At 39.9% G+C, this 23,442-nt stretch overlaps 1 protein-coding gene across 1 annotated transcript; it reads left to right on the top strand.

The window, feature by feature from the left end:
* Nucleotides 1-1,347: 1,347 nt before the first annotated feature.
* Nucleotides 1,348-22,626, top strand: LOC131983168 (E3 ubiquitin-protein ligase RBBP6-like). Its single transcript, XM_059347820.1, is given in 20 exon segments — nucleotides 1,348-1,886; nucleotides 4,440-4,545; nucleotides 7,503-7,551; nucleotides 10,919-10,963; nucleotides 11,084-11,166; nucleotides 11,440-11,536; nucleotides 11,739-11,881; nucleotides 12,938-13,110; nucleotides 13,254-13,357; nucleotides 13,821-13,991; nucleotides 14,434-14,597; nucleotides 14,977-15,091; nucleotides 15,188-15,254; nucleotides 15,393-15,435; nucleotides 15,521-15,683; nucleotides 15,685-15,827; nucleotides 16,119-16,262; nucleotides 16,914-19,064; nucleotides 20,470-20,566; nucleotides 20,734-22,626. Coding segments are annotated over 20 exon segments (5,529 nt in total). The 5' UTR covers nucleotides 1,348-1,720; the 3' UTR covers nucleotides 22,039-22,626.
* Nucleotides 22,627-23,442: the final 816 nt, after the last annotated feature.

A 23,442-nucleotide genomic window follows, 5' to 3' on the forward strand; every position in this document is an offset into this window, starting at 1 on the left:
GCTCTGAATACTTCTTCCACCACTGCTGATAAATAACAAAATAATATAATAAGGGAAAAACGTATCGTCACACTGTTAAAATAATCGGCTAAGTTATTTAGTCAAAATTGTTTTTATTTTTGCCTAAATCATCTCCTCATGACGCCAGCCACCGATGGTAAAATCGCCTACATCCAATTGATCAGATCATGTGATTTTACCCCTTTAAGATCATCACTTCTTTGACAATTTGCCTCATTCATAGGCATCAGATCACCCAGCAAAGAAGAGCTAGAGGGAGGTTGTTTAGTTATCCATTTTTAAAACTCATCTTAAAACCTATTTTTATTCCTTGGCTTTTAACCACGCTTGAGACTCTGCTCTTGTTTTAGTGTTTTATGGTTTGCTTTTATTTATTGTTTTTTAAATTATTTTTTAAAAAAGCAATGAATCTATTTATTTTAGTGTTTATTCCTGTTTTATTTATTTTATTGTCTCTTGTGCTGTTTGTTTATGTACAGCACTTTGTTGCGGCTGTGGTTGTTTTAAAGTGCTTCACAAATAAAGTTGAGTTGAGTTGAATTGAGTTATCAGTTTCGTTTATCAGTGTTTTATTGTTGACACTAATATTGGTAACACTACTCTATATAAGGTCTCTATATAAGAGTGACATGAGTGTGTAAACATGACATGGGATGTGTCATGAACATTAATGACACTTTGAAGTAACATTAATGCTCATGATACTTGTCATGTCATGTTTCTGACAGGCTTGTGTGACTCTTATGTAGACACCTTCAAAATAAAGTGTTACCATATCTTGCTTAAGTCACAAAGGTATGTTCAAAAAAAATGCCTGAGTCATGTATTTCTCTAAATTACATAATTTCCACATAGTGTTATTACCATGCCAATAGTCATCCTTTGTTACATCCTTTTTGAGTGAAATGATCAATAAATGTCATATGTTACACTTTTGGTGAAGTTTTTTGTGTTTCCTGCAAAACTTGAACCTGAAACCTTTTAACAGGGTGACGATATTTCTGCCCTACAAAGCAAAAAGGCAGTAACTGCATTTTTGGTCAAAAATGAGTTATTATCATTTTCATGACATTCAAGGCATCCTTTGTTATGTGACAAAACATCTTATCTCAAATGTGTGTCATTTTGGAGAAAAATGGTAGTCGTTTGTACAATAACTGCAAAAAGCCCTAGTAAAACAAAGCAAGAGTACATTTTTCTCAGTTCTGCACTCTGTGTAGTTACTGCCTTTTGGCTTTGTAGGGCAGATTTGTCATCATAACTTCGACTCTTGAAAGTTGGAGTTTGCGGAACTCCCGTGAACGCAGCAGCAGACGGTGCGTGCACTGGCTGTGCTGACGAGCCGTTGCTTGTGGAAACAGCTGGTGGTTTCTGTCAGCGAACAGTTCGGGTTGATAGCAGCATTAGCAGGAATTAAAGTTTAAATTAGACTCGAAACTGACTGAGTGCGCTTTGTTTCGAGTCTCTGCTGCTGTTCCACCAGACTCCGGGACATGTCATCCTGTGACCGACACTTTATCAGGCAGTATTAGTAATTAACCGGAGACTAGTGACGCTCGACGCTGCCGGCTGCTAACGCCAGCTAGCTCACTTTTTCTCCCATAGCAACTACCACGATACAGGTGTCCAGTCAGCGCAGACAAAGTGTCAGCTGTCGGGTTTCTGGCAGTACACAGCGAGGTTTTTGCTTAATTTCAGCATGACTCATGTTCATTATAAATTCTCCTCCAAACTTAGCTACGACACAGTGGTGTTTGACGGCCCGCACACCACGCTGAAGGACCTGAAGAGGCAGATCATGAGCAGGGAGAAACTCACAGCCGGGGACTGCGACCTGCAGATCACAAACGCACAGAACAAAGAAGGTAATAAAACATATGTATGTGGACTGATAGCTGTGTGTTTATCCTGACAGTTTTCAACTTTGGAAGAAAACACGTGGTCGAGGCTTGACAGCTGGTTGGTGACAGGGTTGCGTCAACTCTTTCAGCTTGACGGGGGTCCAGAAAAGTCAAGCAAGAACAAAAGGGGGTCTAATGAATGGGCCACATTCCTGCTGCATTTACGCTTCATGCCTTAATTACACGGCCTGATGGTGGTGGATCAGCCCGGCCAGTGCCACGCATGTTAGAGTCCCAAAAGAGATGTGGGATAAAAATAGCAAATGTTGGGTAGCAGCACAGCCTAGTCATGACCAAAAGATTAAAGTCCATCCACACACATGCACACAATGAGATTAATTAATGCATGACTCATCAGATTCAGTGATGAAAATGTGTTGCAGTATAGGTTAAGTAAATTACTAGAATTTTAAAAGTAAATTTTGATTCAATACAAAGAGTGGCAGCAGTACTCTAGGTAAAAAGTCCTTGGCACACAAAAAAAAATATTCATTTATATATATATATATATATATATATATATATATATTTATTTTTTCATTAACAACCTGCACATGGTATTGTTTGAGAAAAAATAGCTTAATACATCAACATGCAGTTGATTTTCTTCCCGTTGTTTCATCTGTGCAGCCTTGGGTAAAAAAAACAACAACCTGATTGTAGATCTGCTACAATCAGGTATCGGGTACATTCGATACTATCAAATGAAAAAGTAACAATACATTTGAAAACCTTACAGTAAACTCACTCAATTAAAAGAGGGGGAAAGAGAAAAAGAATGACATGCATACTAAACATGATAATCAGCGATGAATGATAAATATCACCTTAGAGTGTGTCAATATCCTGCAGATAAGCTCTGAAACCCATCATTTGCTGAGTGATGGGTTTCCATGAAAAGCCAGACACACCCATCGTGTGAAAAAAACAAGATAAGCATACAACTTATGCTATGTAAAATTTTACAAAAAGGTAATTGTAGAAAACCAATAACAAAAAGAGTATCATAGGTTATAAGAATGCAGTACGTGCACAGGACCAGGCTTAACCAACAGCTCATTGACCTACCCCTCTGCAGCAAAAAAATAAAAATAATAATTGTTTTATATTTGCTGCCATGGTGGCAGACAGTAACCCATAATTGCAGGTCAGTCAGATCAAATTAAATCACTTTATCATCCAGACTTTTTAGGTATACTTTTTGATAGACCTTCCCCTTTGTGGGACACAAAGAATAGGCAATCAAAAGCTAATAAAAAATAAATAATCTTTTTATTATTATTATTATTATTGTTATTATTCTTGTATAAATAAAGATTTATATTGGATTAAGAGCTGACCCAATTTCTCATTAACACTTGCTGTAAAGTAAGGCAAGCACAATATTTGCATAATTTGGTTGTTCTTTGAAGAATTTATTCATGTTTGAACTCTTCACTATTAGTATTTAAAAAAATATATATATTTCTTTGCTTTAATTTTGTCAGATATATTTATTGATTTTGTTATGGGATGGATACAAAACATTAGGTAGCACAGGTTACAGTTCATCCCTTAGGCCGAGTTAAGCTCTCATCCACATCACAAAATGAGTTATTCTTCTTCGATTCTAAACCAGAATACGAGAGTCCCCTTCCCTATCCTCCCATCCAGAGACAAGCCCCTCAAAATGTGTGTGCATGTCCCAGTAAGAAAGGTTAACGAAGTCAGACTTTTCTTTTATCACGCATGTCTGACAACAATGCTGTGTCAAGCAGCCTGTGGTTCTCTCAAGAGGCCACTGCAGGATTCAATTCAGTGTTTATGTTCTCCTTAACTTTGGTTTTATTCACAATTCAGTGGTTGGAGATTTAGAGTAATGTTAGTGTTGACAGAGTTTACTAAGCTGTAAAATTAAGATTAAGTCTTTATTGTCTTCATTGTGAAATGTGAATGATCACATTCAAAGCATTTGTACAGTTTCCAACATTAACCACCAGATCTACAACACACAGAAGAATTGACAAAATGTTAAAAGGGCTAGAACAATTGGCAGATAAATCAATGAGTCACTCAACAATTAATAAGCAACTATCTTGATAACCAATTAATGAAGTCATTTTAATGTCCAGCCTCTGATAGAAAACTGGATCTTTGGATTTGAGTGGTTGTTCAGACAAAATGAGCCAACTTAAGACATCATTGTGAGCTCTTGATAATTGAGTTAGATATTTTTCACTATTTTATGACATTTTATAAACGATGAACCCATTAATCAGATAAGTTAAATCAATAAGAAAATAATCAGCGGACTAAGCCATACTGAAACAATCATCAGTTGCAGCTGTACATTTGTCAAGCCAAGACTTGAAATACGTTTTTCTTGTTTCAGTCCCAGAATAGTTGTGTGAGACTGTTCCAAAGAGTCATTCTCACATTGACTGCCCAATTTATTAACAGCCCTAACCTTATGTTGTATGCTTACTGCACTAAAATGATTTGATGTAATCTGATCCTTTTGATCTTTCTCCCTCTCAGAATACACAGATGACGAAGGTTTGATCCCCAAAGGTTCCTCAGTCATCGTCAGGAGAATCCCGATCATCGGAGCAAAATCCAGCTCAAACAACAAGACCCGCAACATGTAAGTGTTTTGGTTTTTTTGGTTGGAGCTGAACTGTCCTGATATTAGATTTGATATCCCTCCCTCTGCAAAATCTGAACCCTGTCACCACATAGAACCTCAAAATCTGGATCAAATGTATACAATGTAACCAAAACATGACCCTAAGTTCAGTCCAGTTTAGTTTCACATTAAAAGAATGTGATAGCACTAAAGAACTACATGTCATACCTACATCCTGTAATCATCATCTACGTGATCTGAGACTTCTGGTACTTGACACTGATTGGTGTGTAGCTTTCTCATCCTCTTGTATTCTCTCTCATTCTGTGAGAAAAATCATTGAAAAGTGTCTCAAACTGACTCTTAGTCGAAACAAATGTCAGTTTAATATTTGTCTCTTATATTTCCTCTCCCCATGTAATACCGCGGCTCATTCTATTTTGTTGCTTTATTTTTCGTTTTTCCGGTTGTGATTATGGCCTTACAGAAGTTCCCACTCATCACTGGCCCGAAAATCCAAACCTTCCAAAATAATTGTTTTCACTCCATAAACAACCAGAACCACAGTTTAGTTTGATCAAGACCAAGACCAAGACCAAACTATTTGTTGGGCCAAGGTTTAGGCGTTTGGTTCGGGGTGGTGGTTAGGGAGAGGTTTCACACCTGTAATTTTGGTTCAGACTGTGATATTATGTTTCACTCTGGTGTGGTTAAATCCTTGTTACGGTTAATTTGGTCGCTTGTGAAGGCTCCAATCGTACTCTGGTGCGGACCAAAGGAAAACAGTCCGAGACCAATTTAGAGAGGGGTCTCAGTCCGTTTCCACATGAAACCTTGTGCGGTTCAACAACCTTTTTACAGGAAATTAATTGTGGGCTTCCTGCGTGGGCATTTTGTGAGATATACACAGTGCAACAGATGAAACATGACTGGGAGAGGACTGACTGACTGCTGGAGTCTGATGTTTGCTTGATATCTGGATTGAAGAACACATAAAGGAGAGGCTATATAAAGTCCACAAAAACAATGACTTTTATAAAATATTTCGAGATCAACTGGAGGAGAAAGGATTTGTGCGCATGATAGATCAGTGCAGAGTCGAGCTAAAAAAATGTTTTCATGGACTGTTCGACTCTATGTTGCTTTCCAGCCAATAAAAAATAATACTGCTAGTATATTTCCAGCCCTCCACCTTCATACACACCCTTCTGCAAATCTTTTATTTCTAGTTGGTCTGCTTAGACTTATGCACTGTCAAAGCAAACCAGACTAAATGCAAAACAAACCAAAAGTATCAATTTCACCCTGATTTTGACTACACAAATGAACCTGGGTTGTGAAAGTGTATTGTCACTCTTTGATGATTTCAATAAGAAACTCAGCAACAGATTATGTAAATACAACCCAGAGTCCAAAAGATGGCATGCTATATAAAAATAATAAATTAAAATAAATCACAATATCTTTTAGTGCACTATAATCAACATATTCCAGTCAGCAAAAATGGGCAAAAGCAGCTTTGTAAAGGAAGCACATTAATCATTTTATCTCCATTATCTTGCTTTCATAATTGTTGGAAACCAAAATCGTGACTAAAACCAAAATCCGATTAATCACACAACCCTAGTAAATATTGCAGTTATGTTGTGGTAAATCAAAAGTTGAGCTAAGAATGTATCCCAGTCATCAGCCCCAATAATAGAAACTTTTATGAATTAGAAAAATATTGTAAATATTGTCTAAAATGTACATATCTGCTTTTATAGGTCTAAGTCACATATTTGGCAATGAATGTAGATCCTAAGCTCCCAGCGGTATAAAAGTAGAGTTCAGGTTCACGTAAAATTGGAGATGGCCTAGTTTCTGCCTATTAGTATGGTTATTACTCAGCATGTGTGAGAACACTGCTGGAAACATCATCTGTCTGAATCAATACAGAGGCCTGGATCTTTCAGTTGTTGGTTGGTTAAACAGGTTTTTTGCAGAACACTTGAATGATGAAATATGCTCACAGGGAAAGAGGGAAGTGTAACTCCATGGTGACGTTCACAGGGATTACCCAGATATTAGTCAGGCTTAGACAGCACAGCCAGCAGTGGTGTGGGTTTTATGCATGGAAAGCAGGAAAAGACCTCACTGGAACAGACTGGCGGTCATGTGATTAGCCCCGTCAGCACCATGCAGACGGGTGGGGAGCAATGAGAGCTAAAGAGTGGTGCAACACTGCCCACATGATTAAATGCAGCAAATCGATTCTCCACCTGCACAAGAAGAAAGTCAGCTTTACAGGACTTTTAACGTCACTTTGAGTCATTTAAGAGGCTTTCACATCCACATTTAAACAACTTAAAATCAAATTTAAACTCAACTAAAGGGTTCACTATAAACACATTTCTCTAACAGCATTAAAACAGTTGTGAGTGATTGTATGTTTTGTATTATACATTATATAGGCTGGAGTGACTGTCATGTTGTACAGTTAACTAGGCTAACAGTAAACATCAGGTTTCTGTGTCACTCCTCGACAATCACAGTCAGGGTTTCTTTACAAATACTTCACAAATTCAAACCAACCAAATTTTGGTTAAAAATGTGTTTTCCATAGAATCAGTTTTGACAAGAAAATAAAACAAATATTTTGGACACTGTGGAATTGCAGCCATATGTTTAATGTTGTGTTTTTAATTTCAACTAAAAGTATAAAAGTTTCAGTGATGACTTTAGTCTTCTAAGATACACACCAACTCGACTCCAGACGAAACAAAAGTAGTACTGTCCCCTACAGTACTACTTTTGTTTCGTCAGGAGTCGTTCATTGGGTAATGTAGGAAATCACCACCTGAAGTGGTAGAAAAGACACACGTAGGGACTTTCTAAACAGCAACAATATTAATAAAAATGTGTGCTTCACTTTCAACGTTGTCTTAACATTTATATCTTGTACTTTTCTTAATGTTTTTATTTTTGTGTTTCAGTGAGCGAACAGATGCCCAGCAGCACCATGCCTTTGGAGCCTTCAAAGCAGTACGTAACCAAACCAAATCCCATCGCACCTCTTCTCCTGCAGCCCCACTAAACACACACAATGTCAGCAAGGCCTCATATCCCGCTATTAGTTGAACGTGTGCTTTGGTACGGACGCCCTGAGACACATCTGAGACAGTAAATGTGGTGATCCATTTCTTCTCAGATAAGTCATCTGAATTTTTTTCTCTCCCTTGTTTATGCGGGGGGGGGGGGGGGGGGGATGTCCATAATAATTTTGATTTTTTTTTTTTGTCGGGATCATTTGATTTTTAATTCTTCTCAGTCTTCTCAGATAAGTCTCATCTGAATTTTTTTCTCTCCCTTGTTTATGCGGGGGAAAACATTTTTCCATAATAATTTTGATTTTTTTTTTTTTTTTTTTGTCGGGATCATTTGATTTTTAATCTCTCAATACCCTAAACATATGGTATGGTCACATGGTCCTTTAGCTAGAAATCCTTTTAGCTTCATGCTACTCTGCCCTTAGTGTCCCCTATGCTACCGTTAGAAGCGAAAACTCACCTGGAAATGAATGTTTCTGAACAACAAATGCACAAAAATGATCCTGACAAATAAACAGCTACTAAACCATTTCTACCACTAAAAAAATAATCCTCTCAGAATCTTTTTTTCACCTGTTCTTCAGTTATAAAAACAGGAGAGAAAACGATCTAGATCAGACTTTTTGATCACCAGAATCTGTTTTGCCCACTTGCCACGCAGGACTTCCGCACTTTGGTAAGATTGATGTAAAGAAATGAAACCACAATCTAAATAATTGAAAGCTTCTATTGCAGTTGAAGTTCCTGTTACAAAGAGGAAGTGGTGAGATACTCAGATTAATATTTAGCAGCTGCTCTGAGATAAATGACACTTTACTGTCAGTAGTATTTGCAGTGACAAGTGAAGTTTACAATTGAAACAGTGCTGTGTTATTAACCAAAAGGAAGTATATTTGTGTAAATATTCTTTCTAAAAAAGGCACTCAGCTGTTAATATAGCAAGCTGCTGTGTCACCAGACGATCATTCAGTGTGTGTGGGTGGGTGGTGAGCTGTTGGGCGGGTCAGACCTTATCATGAGGGTCAGCCGTTCACAGCTGATAAACCCAACTGCTGCTGACAGTCTCTCCCCCATGAGAAGCTGTAGCACTCAGACATCTTAAAATATTTAAAGAGGTATTAGAAGAATTGGTAGATTTTTAATAGCTATGTAAGTTGAGCTGTAAGTCTTTATATTAAAGGCAGTTTTTAACTTATTGGATCTCATTTAGTCTCCAGATAGGATTGGAGCCCATCATCCACAAAATAATTAGTTGTGGAAAAATGAATAATTTCAGGATGATCTAAATCCACAACGTGCTCTGAAGTGAAGCGTTTTGACTTGAAATAAAAACTTTTACGTACCTCCCTTACTACAGTGTAAAAAGGTTTATAATGCAGGCTGGATTTACAGTGTTGAAGCTTTAATGAAGGAGCACATTAACAATCCCTTTCTTAAACCCACTTCCCACAAACCACATGGCGCACCATTGTTTTTAATTCTGGATTCATTAAGTGTCCGCTCTGTTTATGAGCCTGTAAACTAACTCAAATACATCTCAAAAGCTTTTACTTGAATTAGTGTGCACTGACCTGACCTGATTTTCTCTCTGGTTTCTCAGTAGGGGAAGTGTCTTCCACTCTTCTTAGTACTTTGAGTCTGTTGGACTACATAAACTTTTTTTTCTTTTTATGTTTTTCTGCCAATAAACTTTTTTGTATGAAGCTGTCTTATGTATTGATTATGTGTTTGATTTCACTGGAGAGAATGATACAGTCGATACCCCAAAAAAATCTTGTGTCCACATTTTCCCTTTGCAGGAAGGAAAAATTAAACTGAAAAAATGTTAAATATTCTGGTTTTATATTCGACATTGAACAAGCTTAAATTGGTAGACCAGAGATTTACTTTTGCACTTTCAAAGTTGGATGACTTGGAAAAAATAAGTTTTAAAAGGAATAGTTAAAATAACAGCCGCAGAGAAAGATATCTTGGCTTTTAGTCCCCAATGTGGGTCAAACTTCACTGAAAAAAAAACACACTGAATCCTACATTTACCATAATGCAACTTGATAGCTTTTATCACAATACTTGGCTTTAATAAAGTCAGACAGGAGGATCTCTCTTACTGCCAAAAAAAGCCCAATAAAACATTGCATCAGTCTGTCCTTATACACAATCGATTGTAAATGAAACGATGACTTTGAGGTTTGAAGCGGCAATTTTTAAGTTTGTAAGAACACAATGTTTATAATGTATTTATACATATTAGCATGTGAATATTGGGATTATTATAGTCTTATTTAGTTAGAAACGCATTTATTGAGTGAATATAACAATCAGTAGTCACAATACTTGACCCTTACTAGACTATATGTGCTGTAATTTGTAAATGTTGTGTTTTTTAAAAAAAAAAAAGACTCTGCAGCCATGCTTACAGTGACAATGTTTAGCAGGTATAATGTTTACCATGTCGACATAAGGTAATTGACACTAAGCACAGCTGAGACTAATGGGAATGTAATTAGTTTTGGAGGTGTTTGCATAGACTGTATTAAAAAAAGAAGTGGACGTGGTGCTGGGTACATTTAAATAGCTGTGATTTTTTTGTTAGCAGAAACTTGGCCAAGAAGCCAGACTTTGGACTTCAAAACGGTAGTGCACAAACCAATGGATAATGTCACCATGGCTACGTACATTTCTTTATTCAGTCTGTTATTTAGTCATCAACCAAAATTTTGCACAAATTCAAGTTTAGATCTGAGGGTAAGATCCCAAAGTTATCAGGATTCATCAGCTGGGGACCATGACTGTTATCAATTTAGTTCTCATCTGACACACGTGTTGATTTTGCTTTCTTGGTTTCACTTAAATGTGCAGAAACAAGTAAAAAGAAAACAAGGTGTCAGGTGGCAGTGAGGTAGACATTAGGTGTAGAGGGCAAAGATGTTTTTTATTGAACAAAATCCTGGCCTTGCAGGTGAAAATTCCCAGGGAACATTATATTATTGGCTTCTTCATTTTCAGGATGTGGAAGGAGGTACAGAGTCATCAATCCTGGGACGACAACAGATGTGTTCATTATCAAATCACTGTCAGATGCTGGTGAAAATTTTGTCTCAGCCCAAGGGTTTATAAAAGTAAAAAAGTAACGAGTCATACAACAAGTTTAGCAGGGCAATTGGTTTTGCTTTGACCAGAACTTTGAGGCTATTTTAACGTTTCTTTTCTAATAATAAACATCTCAACCTTTTCCCAAGAGATGTACCTGGAGGCTGCCATCGCTTCATTAGTGAAACTGATTATGTGTTTAATTCTAACAGATGGATGACCAGAATTCTTCCCGAGCCGTACCTTTTTTCTCAAAGGTAAACTCTCTCTGTTCTGTTCTTGTGTTTTACAAATTCATACTGGATCACGAGTCACTTTAAATTAAACACTGATCCTGCTCTCTGTGTCTGTCACACACATACATTTGTGTCCTGCAGATGGTTAACTTGGCTGATGCAGATGTGTCAGAGGAGGATAAACTCAAAGTTATGATGAATCAGTCCACCTACGACTCCATTAAGTGAGTCACTTTTGCAATAATTTCAAATCCTCATTCATCCACCTCCATCCCCATATCTGTCTCCTTAGTACTTCCCTCCATTTGCTTTTTTCCCTTTTCATAAATGCTGCATCTACAGGCCTTTCTTTTTCTCTCAGCTTCCATTCCTTTTTTTCCACCTTTATCACACACTTTCCTCTCTTACTTTCTGCCATTTTTTTCACTCTCCCGGCCTTACTATACATTTCTTTTTCATCTATACCTGTCTCATTCTCTGTTTCCTTCTCTCTCTAGTTACAACAAGAAGTTTGGTCAAGTACTTCCTGCAAACTACACCTGTTATCGCTGTGGAAACACTGGACATCACATCAAGAACTGTCCCAACAGCGCGGTAAGAGCAAAATGTGCCTTTTCTTAGGGAAGCAGTTTCTGTTGCAATCTTGCATAAATTGTGCTCTGCGAAGACAATTTTCATTAGTGTATGTATTTATTTTTCAGTACTTATTTTAATCAAGTGTGTGCAATGTGTGACAAGTGGCTTTATGTGCTTGGCTGGAAGCAAACCAGTAATTTTAGACGTGCTTGTTTGACAGCAGGATAAAAACTTTGAGGCCCCTGTGAGGATAAAGAAAAGCACAGGCATCCCTCGCTCCTTCATGGTAGAGGTGGATGGTCCCAGCATTAAGGGAGCCATGCTGACCAACTGTGGACGTTACGCGATTCCTGCCATAGACGCGTGAGTCAAAAGAATCTGTGTTTGTGTGTCCTTTTTTTTTTTAGGAATGGTTGTCATTTTGGGAAGTACACATATTTGCATTCTTGCAAAGAATTAGATGGGAAGTCAGTACCACTCTCATCTGTTTATTGTAAGGCTACAGCCATCTTCCTGTTAGCTTAGTTTAGCTTAGCATAGCTCCTGGAAACTTTGGGAAACAGCTAACCTGCTGTTGTTCCAAGTTGACAAATTCTACCTACTACCACCTCTAAAGTTCACAAATGAACATATATATTGTTTCCTGTGTTACACTAAGCTACGCTAAGCTAAGCTGCTAGTAGTAGCCTGTATATTAAAATATAAACACACAAGAGTGTTATAAATCTTTTCATCTAACTCTTGTCAAGAAATGGCTTGATATTGAATGATTATGAATATTATGATATTAAACTATTTCTTTTAAAGATGATACTTGACATGCTTTTCAGAGTGACTTATACAACCAGAAGATGGCATGACAAACATAGCTGAGCTTTTCACAGTTATCATTGCCCAGCTGCAAGTGCTTAAAGGCAGAATTAATAGTTAAATCCCAGAATAGTTATTTATAATTACTTTTTTAGTGCTATGTCCAACATTTTTGAGTCCAGCCCTCACACCCTGCACACTGTTAAAGGGTGCTCCACACCCAGTGCCTGAAGTCTGATACCCAAACACAGCTAAATAGACAGGGGGCAGGGTCATAAGTGATAAGTGAGAGGGATCATTTTTGAAAGTCTATGCATTGTTTTTTCAGGAAAATCCTACTCATCCTGCCTTTAAATCAGAAAACATTAGGAAATGTCCCATTCTGAGATACCTACCCCTCGTCCTGTTTTACTCACTAAATGTAAATTATTGTGCTCAACTTAAGCAAGTTATTACTTAAATGGTTAAAAATAATTTTTATCAAATATGAGGCAAAAAAAAAAAAAATTAACATGTCAAGTCAAAGGCACTTGTCTCTTATAGAAACCCATGCCCTGGATACACATAAAAAGCAAATGTACAGTGTGTGTGCTGCTGTGTGTCCATTAGTGAGGCGTACGCCATTGGCAAGAAGGAGAGGCCTCCATTTGTTCCACAGGAGCAGCTGAGTTCAGAGGAAGAGGAGGATCCTACCCCCGGGGAACTCCTCTGTGTGATCTGTCATGACCTGCTGAGTGACGCTGTGGTCATACCCTGCTGTGGAAATAGCTACTGTGACGACTGTGAGTGTCTGCTACACACACATAAACACACATCCAAAACTCCTAATGTACTGTGTCCATCAAAACCTAATTAAAGGTGCTGTGCTCTTTCCTCAGTCTAAATCTCAATATCTACATTTGAACCATCTTTCTCTCCTGCTCAGGTATTCGGACCACCTTATTGGATTCAGAGGACCACATCTGCCCCACATGTAGCCAATCAGATGTCTCCCCTGATACCCTGATAGCCAATAGATTTCTCCGACAGGTGAATTGACAGATGGATGGAAAATATGTACCAATATTACTGTTGGAAAGAAATATATATTGATGTCCATTCTACAAAAAAATAAAAGCTCCTTTAAGTAATTATAATGAGAAGGTATTGTAAAATATTGATAAACTGTTTCAAAATAATATCAGTATCAGTTTCTCATATTTTAAGATACTTAGTCATTGTTTTGAAGGACTAAGGCATTATTTCAAGAAAATTTCTCTTTAAATGACGTACAGGATTTTTTTCCAATCAACTTTTCATCTTTTTTTTTACTGGCAGAAAGGGACTTCCATAGGAAATGGAAATAAAGAAAGAAATCTTAAATAATTTTTGTGTATTATGGATTTATTTTATCCTTAAAGTGTCTGACCAGCTAATTTTTTTTTTTTTTAGCTAAGTAACTAAATGCTGTGAAATGATTCAGCTTTCCATCTGTCTTTTTCTCACAACACAGGCTGTGGACAATTATAAGAAAGAGCGAGGCTGCACTAAAAGTCTGAGAAAAGGGTGTAGTGCAACAAAATCACAAAATCCAACCCCGACACCGAGCCCTGTCCCCACCCCGCCCCCTCTCACCCTGCAGAGCCAACCTCCGAAACCTCACCTACCAACCCACAGCCAGCAGGTGAACCTCATAATGATGTGCTTCATATAAAGCAGTAATTAGAGTCGAACTGTACCTGCATGAGTCAGGATCAAATAGAATAATTACGGTCTTCTTTTCATAATCAGGTCTGTCTGGTAATAGTTATTCTCCTCTCTTCTGAAAACCACTGAAACAAATGTTAGAAAGCACAGCAAGTTCTAAACAGCATTATCCATAAACTAATAAGGTGTGTGTGTGTGTGTGTGTGTGTGTGTGTGTGTGTGTGTGTGTGTGTGTGTGTGTGTGTGTGTGTGTGTGTGTGTGTGTGTGTGTGTGTGTGTGTGTGTGTGTGATGAATGGGTGAAATATTAAGAGGAATAAACAAGTAAATAAAAAGGTTTTCCTGCAAAAAACGCTGTTTTCCCTTTCGTCCTGGCTATACTGATCTCTGCTCATTTCTCTTGTTTTTTCTCTTTTATAGGACCCTCTCCTGTACCACGCACAGGCTGCAGACACACCACCACCACCACCACCATCATCTCAGCTGTCTGGGGCTTCGCTCACAGCAACAGGCCCCGCCTCTGCTCCCAACACACTGAGCACTTCCCTCGAACCTGTGCAAAGCCAGCTGGAGATACCTGACAAGTAACTAAACGCACAAACGTAGTCACACACGAGTAAAATTATTTTGTGGTGGTTTGGTTTACTGAACATTTTTGTACACGCCCTGCTGGAGTGATTGAAATTGCTCTTCTGTTTACAGACTGCAATTTCATAATTTCAGGGTGGGGTGCAGGGTTCCTCACAGGAGTGACATTAGGAAACATTGAAAAAACGTGTTGTGGTTTTTAGTATAAAATAAACATTTGTAACGTCGGTATTAAACATTTAGAACAGCATTCTGTACCCACAGAAGTTGAACATTTGGTGCAATCAGAATGTGGCAGCATGGATTTGCGATTGAAGAACTGGTAAACAGCAACTCTGAAGTTGCGTTCATGTGATGTGTCTGCTGTTTATTCAGAGAGGCTGAAGAAAAGACACTCGATGACTCAGCGGCTGCTGCCGCCCCGTCTGCCCCGTCTGTACCGGTTTCATCCAAAGACTCCACTGATGCTCCATCACAGCTGATACCTCTGGTGAGGACACACACACACACACACACACACAAGCACTTACTCTATGCAGTAAAGTTTCTCTGTATGAAATGTGTGATTTTGTTTGTGTGTGCTCAGGTAAATCTGACTCCAGTGGTAGAGCAGCCCCAGACAGTCAGTGTAAATCTACAGCAGCCTTCCTCAGGTAAAGAAGTCTCTTTTTGTCCATTCATTATATTGTTCATTATGGGTTTTGTTATTTTATTTAAACAAATAAATGCTTGATTATTTCGTCGAGAACTGCAGTAACAAAGCCAACACTATCTTTTCCCTGAATCTGAAGGTCCAACCCCAGGACCCTCTGTGCCGTCAACATCCTGGGATAGGTCAGTTCAGTGTTTGTGTTTAATTCCTTGTCTGTGTTTGACTCCGCCCACTGCTTCAAGACTGTCTCTCCTCTTTCCCCCACAGCTCCTCTTCCTCCTCACGGTGTCCCACTGGGGGCTGGAATGAATCGAAAACCCAGCAGCATCTTCCCTCCTCGTCTTCATATCCAGCAACACCTCCACCTCCTCTGTTTCCCTCCCCCCACTTTCACACATTTCTCACTGCTCAGCCGCCTCTCGGCAGTTACCCCCCCTGGATACCCACCACCCACGCCCGTTTGGGCACTCCCAAACCTCCAGGGTGCCCCCATCCCTTCCCTGTGCCCCTCCACCTCCATCCCTGCCCTCATGCCCAAGGAGTGGTACAGGCATCAGAGGAAGAAGAAGGAAAGGTAAGCAGCCTTCCCTATGACACGGTATTTGTAAGTTGCTGAAAACATCTTAAATGGTATGCCTTATTGTTTAATTGAAGGAAGAATTCAGTCATCAGTCATTTTATCCTTTTGAAATCCAGACTCCAGACAAAAAAATCCTTGTGGATTTCTGATTTTAAGGAGATTACTTTGGATATTCCGATCAGATTTCGTATCACTGCAGATATATTATAATATCAGAATGATATACTGTTAGTCATATGAAACATATAACTCCCCTCACTCCTTTCCTCTGTCTTTGTCCCTCAGGTCACCTCACAGAGGATCCGCCTACAGACGCTCCTCCTCTCGTTCTAATTCAAAGACTTCTAAGTCCAAGTCTTCTCGCTCCTATTCTCGCTCTTCAAGCAGGTCCAGATCCCGTTCCCGGTCCAGGTCCAAAGGCAAATCGAGGTATTAGTTGTGTTTTTGTTTTGTTTTTTAAGTTGTGCTATTCTATTCTTTGCTCCAATCAGCAGCTCTGTCAGTCGGTCTACAAAAATCCCCACCCTTTTGCGTCCACACTTTTAATCCTATGAAGCTGAAATTTGGCATGGAGGTCACGTGTTTGTTTTGGCTGTGTGTGTATGAATGCATGGCTAGTAATTGCAAATTTGCATTTGTTTACCATAAAATGATACATTTAGTGTGTTGCCCTGTTTTGAAAGTAAACCTCTGGTGCTCACCTGCAATGCACATATTATAGTGCGACCGTTCCTGGATTTTTTAGGCTGATGCTGATATTGATGGTAAAATTTGATAACAGCATATCCAGTAGTATAGTTTACATAAACAAACAATCTAGATAGAGATCCCTCCAGATACATACTGAGCAGGATATTTACCATTCTTTGTTTTCTCTCACATTGAACAAAATATCCAAAGTGACTTTCAGTAGAAATAAACATGGAATGACTGTGGCTCCTGCAGGACTATACACATACTATACAGACGATACATAAAGTGCTTGCAGCAAGATTTGTGTAAGCCCAAAAACAAAAGGTGTATTCCTCTCACCCCTTTTTGTGCGACATATGACACAAATGTTTTCTTCTCTTTTTCCAGGCCACACTCTCCTTACTCCCACCAAAGAGACCTCCACACCCGCTCTCATTCCTCCCACCCCTATAGCTATGGTTACAAACGTCCCCCCACACCCTCCTCCTCATCTTCACCCGGGGCTGGTTACCAATCCAGGTCCAAGTCGCCATCAGATCACCGCAAAAACAGCCATCACAGTCGGCATCACTCCAAGAAGTCATCTTGGAGCAGCTCCAGGAGGCGAGAACAGTCCCAGAGGGAAGGAGGAGGCTCAGAGGGAGGTTCAGCTAGTTCCCTGTATGCTCAGCACGCATCTCAAAGTTGCAGCCTGGAGCTGGACAGAGATCGCTATCTGCAGTGGAAAAGGGAATACAAAGAGTGGTGTGATAAATATTTCAGCAGCTATGTCGGCCACTTCCACCAGCTGCCTCTTCCCCTCCTCAGCCTTCCTCCTCCTCCTCAGTGGGGGTACGGAGAAGGAAGCGGAAATAACTCACAGGCTAACTCGGACTTGAGACACCAGGGTAGACGCCGGAGGGACGGCCGCTCCCCTCCATCGCAGTCGTCCAGCGACAGCCGCTCCCCTCCGTCTCAGTCTTCACGTGACAGCCACTCAACGCCATCTCAATCATCCAGTGACAGCCGCTCCACGCCATCACAGTCAACCGGTGACAGCCGCTCCTCTCCGTCTCATTCATCCAACGACAGCCGCTCCCCTCCCTTTCAGACGTCCAGTGACGGACACTCCACGCCGTGCGAAGACGGAGCCGAGCCGAGGCCATTTCAGCAGAGGTGCACTGAGAGGCACAGCCGCCTGCCAATCACAAGGAGCAGTAAGGAAGTGGAACTGCAAGGAGACACCAAGAATTTGCAGAACCTCAGCACATTAAAACATGAGCAAAAGAACATGAAGAAACATGAGAAAGGAAGAGCAGAGGAGTCATCATCACTTGATGCTGCAGAGTCAACGAATGACTGTAGAAAGCACAAGAGCAAGGAGATCAGCCCAGCACAGGACGGAGCAGCTGCCAGGGATACCTTAGAACCAGCCCAACCACTCACCAAACCAGATAAACATTTGGATAAAGAAGATGAAAGACGAAGCAGAGAACAAAGGAGTTTGGAAAAAGGGAAAAGATGGAGAAAAGACAAACATTCAGAGTCTCGCCGTGATGCAGGGAGACGGCACAAAGAAAGGTCAAATGATGAGTCAGACAGGGTGGATACACACGGATACAGTTACCCTGGAGCCAGCAGAGCTTCTGACTCGAGATCAGAGAAGAATAGAAAAAGAAAAGGACAGGACATCGAGAGCAGTAAATGCCTGAATACTGAAATTGCAGAGGAGCCAAAAACCCACAAGAGCGAATCCCCGAATCCATTTGAGAGAAAGAAACAAAAAACGGAGAAGAAACAGGAGAGGAAAACATGGCCTCCGACAGAGAGAGACATCTGGGAGGGAGGGATAAAGGTGAAACCACAGAAGAAGATAAGCATCAACATAAACCTGGAAGGAAAAAAGAAGGAAGATATAATGGAAAAACAGGACTTGGAGAGTGATGCAAGAAAAACAAAGGAAGAGAAGGCTGGTAATGGAGAGGAGGAGAAGTCCAACAAAGAAATTGAAGCAATTGAGAAGATGCAGTCCAGTGGAGACATTGAAGGTGTGTCCGAAGAAAAAATAAAGCCAGATGAAGGAGAGACCAGACAGAAATGGGCGAAAGCTACCTTCAGAGATGATAAGGGAGAGGGGTTTGAGAAAATTGCAGGAGAGAAAAATGACAAAGAAAATGAGGAGTTTGCCTTATATCAGAGTGGCCTCAGAGGAGTGGAGGAGGAGCAGGACGGTAAAAAATGTGATGAAAGAGACTGGATGGAGGCCGGAAAAGGAGAAGAGGTGACAAATGACGAGAAGAAGATCGAAAGGTCAGGAAACGAGGGACAATCGTTGGGGACGTTAGTCGCAAGTACCCCAAAGGAAAGAGCAGAGGAAGAAAAAACATACAAAGAAAACAGAGGAAACCCACCGGGGGAGTCAAAGCCAAAGGAAGAACTGATGGATGGAGTGGAGTGGAGGATGAGGAGAGAAGAAGAAGACACAGTGAGGTCCAAGTCACCAAGGAGCAGAAACAAGAGCCACCACGATGGACCAAACACCATAGTGGACAATGGCAGGTCAGAATGCTTCTGCTTTATTTTGTAATTCTTTAAAACACAAGTCTTTTAGTGTCCAACTGCCCACATCTGCAACCAATCATACGTTTAGCATCATAATCAGCTGTCATTATGTGAATTCATAATGTTTTTAGCAGACTATTAAAAATATTTTTCTGTCAAAATAGTGTTTTTCATGTAAGCCTGAAAGCTATTTCCTAAGGCAGAGATGAGTACTGATTTAAAGGGATAGGTAGAGATATAAGACATCAAGTTGTGTGAAATACTTGTGTAGTGGATGCAAAGCTATTAGCTTACTTTCTGAGCTCCGGTGTTGGAGTTCTGGCTGGTTCCAATCATATATTTGATATTTCTAGCAAGCTGGCAGGGTCACAAAACTACAAGGTTTTGCACTAAAAGATCACCATTCCACCACTTGACAATCAGGTCCTCATGCATATCAAAAAGCAGCTACACTTGGAATTATTTTGTTTCTTGAAAAAGCCAGAAAATACAACAACAATGCAGCTGCAGCACGTAGTAAGTTTTGTGGAGTAAAACCATGAAGTTTTGTGAACCTGCCAGCTTACTGCAACAACCTATTCTACCATCTAAACCAGGTAGAATGACACCGGAGCACAGAAAGTAGGCTGGTAGCTACTGGCAAGTATTTCATATAACTTATTGTCCAAAATGCCACTATTCTTTTAACCCTCTATGGTACGCATTATGATGCCAGTTGGGGAAAAAAAGTTTGGAGTGTTTTTTGTCTGAAAATAGACTAAATTAACATATTCTGAAGAAATTTTCTTAAAAATTTTTTTAAAAAATTGGGAAGTTTTTGGGGTTTGTTGCCCGTAGGCAACATTGTACCATAACGGTGCACAAGTGAAAAAGAAAGTTTTTAAAATTAATTTTAACATAATTTATTTAATAAACATGTGTAAAATATTCAGTAGCTTCAACAGGGAACAATTCAAAACATTTTAAATTTAAAAAACATTATAAAAGGAGCTTTTTTACCCGTTTCTTGTCTGTACCATTGAACCAACGACCCATTGAAATGAATGTCTTGAACAGTCTAAGTGTATGAAACTATCAAAAAAGAAGGTTTACTCACCTATCAGTAGGAATATATTTCTTCCAGATGGAAAAGGGCCATGAAACAACGTTTGAGTGTTTTTTTGTGGCGCAAAATGGTAAAACTGTTTCCTTTGGAAAAGTCTGCAAAAAAGGGTTTCAATATGTCCTCCTGGAGGTCATGGGACAAATTAAAGCATTGCTGTTGGTTCCCTCTTTTTTAAAGTATCCCATCACTCAAAAACATGCATTGTAGAAATCTGACAGGCCAAAAAAGGGTATGTTGCCTGAGGGCAACACCGTACCATAGAGGGTTAAATTCATTGTGTGTGTTTGTTTAATACAGCAGCTACGATGATCATCAGGAGAGGAAGACAGTGGTGAGACCTCTGGACGAATACGCCCAGGACAGAGACCAGGAGGATGAGCTCATGCTCATACAGGTGAGCACAGCCAGTGGGCCTAGATCATTTAGATCATTTTTAATATGTGGAGGGTTTACATTTGGGTTTACATTGTATAATCATTTTTGTTGTGTAATTTCTTTGAACTCACATGTGCATAAATGCTCAAACACAAACTGAATGATGACGGCTTCACTCTGTCTCAGGTTCCTCGCTCCAAATGGGAGAAGGAAGAGTCCGAAGAAGAAGAGCAGAATGAAGGAGCGATCAAAGTTCAAACAGATGCTCTTGCAATGTTTCTGCCTTTACCATCAGTGTCTGTGACAGCAGAGACAGCAACCAACAGGGAAACAGAGACTGAAAAAGAAAAAAGAGAGAGGTCAGTGGAAATGGAGAGAGACGAGTCCAGAGCGAGGGAGAGAGGAAGAGACAAGGAGAGAAAGATGACCCCCATTTCTTCCACTTCACACAGAAGTGTGGTTCCCTCTAGTGGCAAAGACAGAAGTGACAGCGACTTGTGCTCAGACAGAGACGGGAAGAGAAGGATGGAGATGGAGAGACAGAGGGAGAGAGAGAGACAGAGGGAGAGAGAGAGGTCGAGAGATGAGAGGCAGAAAGAGAGCAGGAGATCAAAAGAGGGCACAAGGAAGGAAGAGAAAAGGAGAGACAGGGAGAGAGAGAGGGGGCACAGCAGCAGTGGCTCGGCCCAAAAGAGGAATTCCTCTTCCTCCTCTCACTCCTACTCTTATTCAACATCACATGGCACAGAGAGGAGAGACAGGCAGCGCGGTGACAGGAGTTCCTCCTGTCGCGCCGGGAAATCATCCGGTGGCAGAAGCAGCACGGTGAGCAGAGCTACCGAACTGCCTGATCAAAATACTCACAAATCACATAGAGACACATCACTGGACGTGACATTTAAAGACAAAGACCATCACCAAGATCCATCAGGGAGGTACAGACAAAAAGACAGACCTGCAGTGACCTACCACTCCCCACCACCCCCCTCTCACGGCCAGGATAAAGAAAAAGGCCTGCTTCCCTCTGGATCAGAGCTGGGTAGGCCCAGAATGAGCAGTCCTGGCCAGGAACCACTGTCTGAAAAGGGAAAAGAAAAGGGAGAGTGGAAGCTGAGACAAGGCAAAGGAGAGAGAGAATATCAAGTAGTAGTGGTGGAGAGAGACAGAGGTGAGGCTGATGAATTGGACTGGCAGATGAAGTGGGAGGGAGGGAAAGAGCTCGAGGACGGGGAGAGGCCCAGCAGCCGCAGCAACAGCGTCAGCTCATCAGCAGGCCAGGAGAACGGCAGCGACGACGCGAGAAAGGAGAAGAAGAAGAAACATAAGAAGCCCAAAAAGGAGAAGAGACACGCTGCCCCCGAGCTGCTGGAGGAGGGGGAGCTGAAGAAACAAAAACAGAAGAAGGAGACGTCAAAGATGAGCAGACATGGAGGGGAGAAGGAGAGTAGTGGAGAAGTGGACGCCAAGCTCTGCTCAGTTATGTTATCTTGACTCATGTAGTAAAAAAAAATCTACTTAATGATGTTTTTCCTTTCTCTGTCTAAGAAGTGCCTGGATTTTTTTTTTTTTTTACTTCATTTTCCCAGGATATTTTCTGTATCGCCTTAAGATATCTCATATCAAATATGCTTCATCCATATGAAAGTGAACAAATTATGAAGGAAAAGCACTTTATTATATATATAAATGTGAATGAAGGCAAATGTTAAACCTTGAAGCTCTTGAAGGATTTTAAGTTCAAGGAATTTGCACATGCTCTCTCTTGCTCAGGACTGCCACCAACTATGGTTTACATACTGAACCTGCAATGTTACAGCTTACATCTCGAAAAGGGGTCAATCAGTAATTTGATTTGCCTCACCCAGAAGCACAGGGGTGCATTTAGAGGATTATTGAAGAGTTTGTGATTAATTTAAAAGATACTGTGAATATTTATGATTTGAACCTCTGTATTGTATTTTATTTTTAATTTTGTAAATGTTTTATTTAAAAACACTTGCTGGACGGATGATTATTTTACAGAGGAGAGTTTAGTTTTTCCTGTTTTGGAGGAAATAAAAAGAAACCCGTTAAAAATAACCAATTCTGCTGTCCTTTCATGTTTTCAGTTATAGCTTGTGATTTCTGGGGGGGAAAAAAAAAAAAAAAGTCAACAACTCTGAGAGACACCTGGTTTTCAACTCAGGTAACCATATATTCATTGCTTGTGTTCCAAATGTATACTAGTATTAATTATATAAAAGGGGACATGTTTAATTAAATTGAACTGTCGATATTTCTGTTTTGGTCGGCAACTGTACTGGACTGTTTAGTCAGTACTTTTAGCTAACTTTTAACTGTTTATCTTTAGTTTTAGCTTTTTAACCGTTTATCCGTTAGTTTAAGCTATTTTAACCGTTTATCCATTAGTTTAAGCTATTTTAACCGTTTATCCGTTAGCTTTAGCTTTTTAACCGTTTATCCGTTAGCTTTAGCTTTTTAACCGTTTGTCCATTATTGTTTTAGCTTTTTAACCGTTTATCCATTAGTTTTAGCTTTTTAGCCGTTTATTATTCATTACATTAGGCTACCTTTACAAATATTATTTATTTTTTTACAGTTGCGCCATTACATTCAGTTAATCATTTGAACTGTTGAATCATTACTTTTAGCTAACACTTAAATATAGGTGTTTGCTTGCTAACTACGCTAGTTTTCACACTCGTACATAACTGCAGCATGTTGTGTTCAGGTGTTACAGATGACTTCATTTGAGTATTTGAACAGATTGAAATATATCAATGTAAAGGATAATAGCCTCGCTGCTAACCAGAGCCAGGCCAGGTAGCTGACATGAGCACATAAAACTTGAACTTAATGACAAACACCTGGGCCCTTTTCACGTTGCTACACATT

The sequence above is a fragment of the Centropristis striata genome, chromosome 13 (assembly GCF_030273125.1).
Source record: "Centropristis striata isolate RG_2023a ecotype Rhode Island chromosome 13, C.striata_1.0, whole genome shotgun sequence".
Lineage (NCBI taxonomy): Eukaryota > Metazoa > Chordata > Actinopteri > Perciformes > Serranidae > Centropristis > Centropristis striata.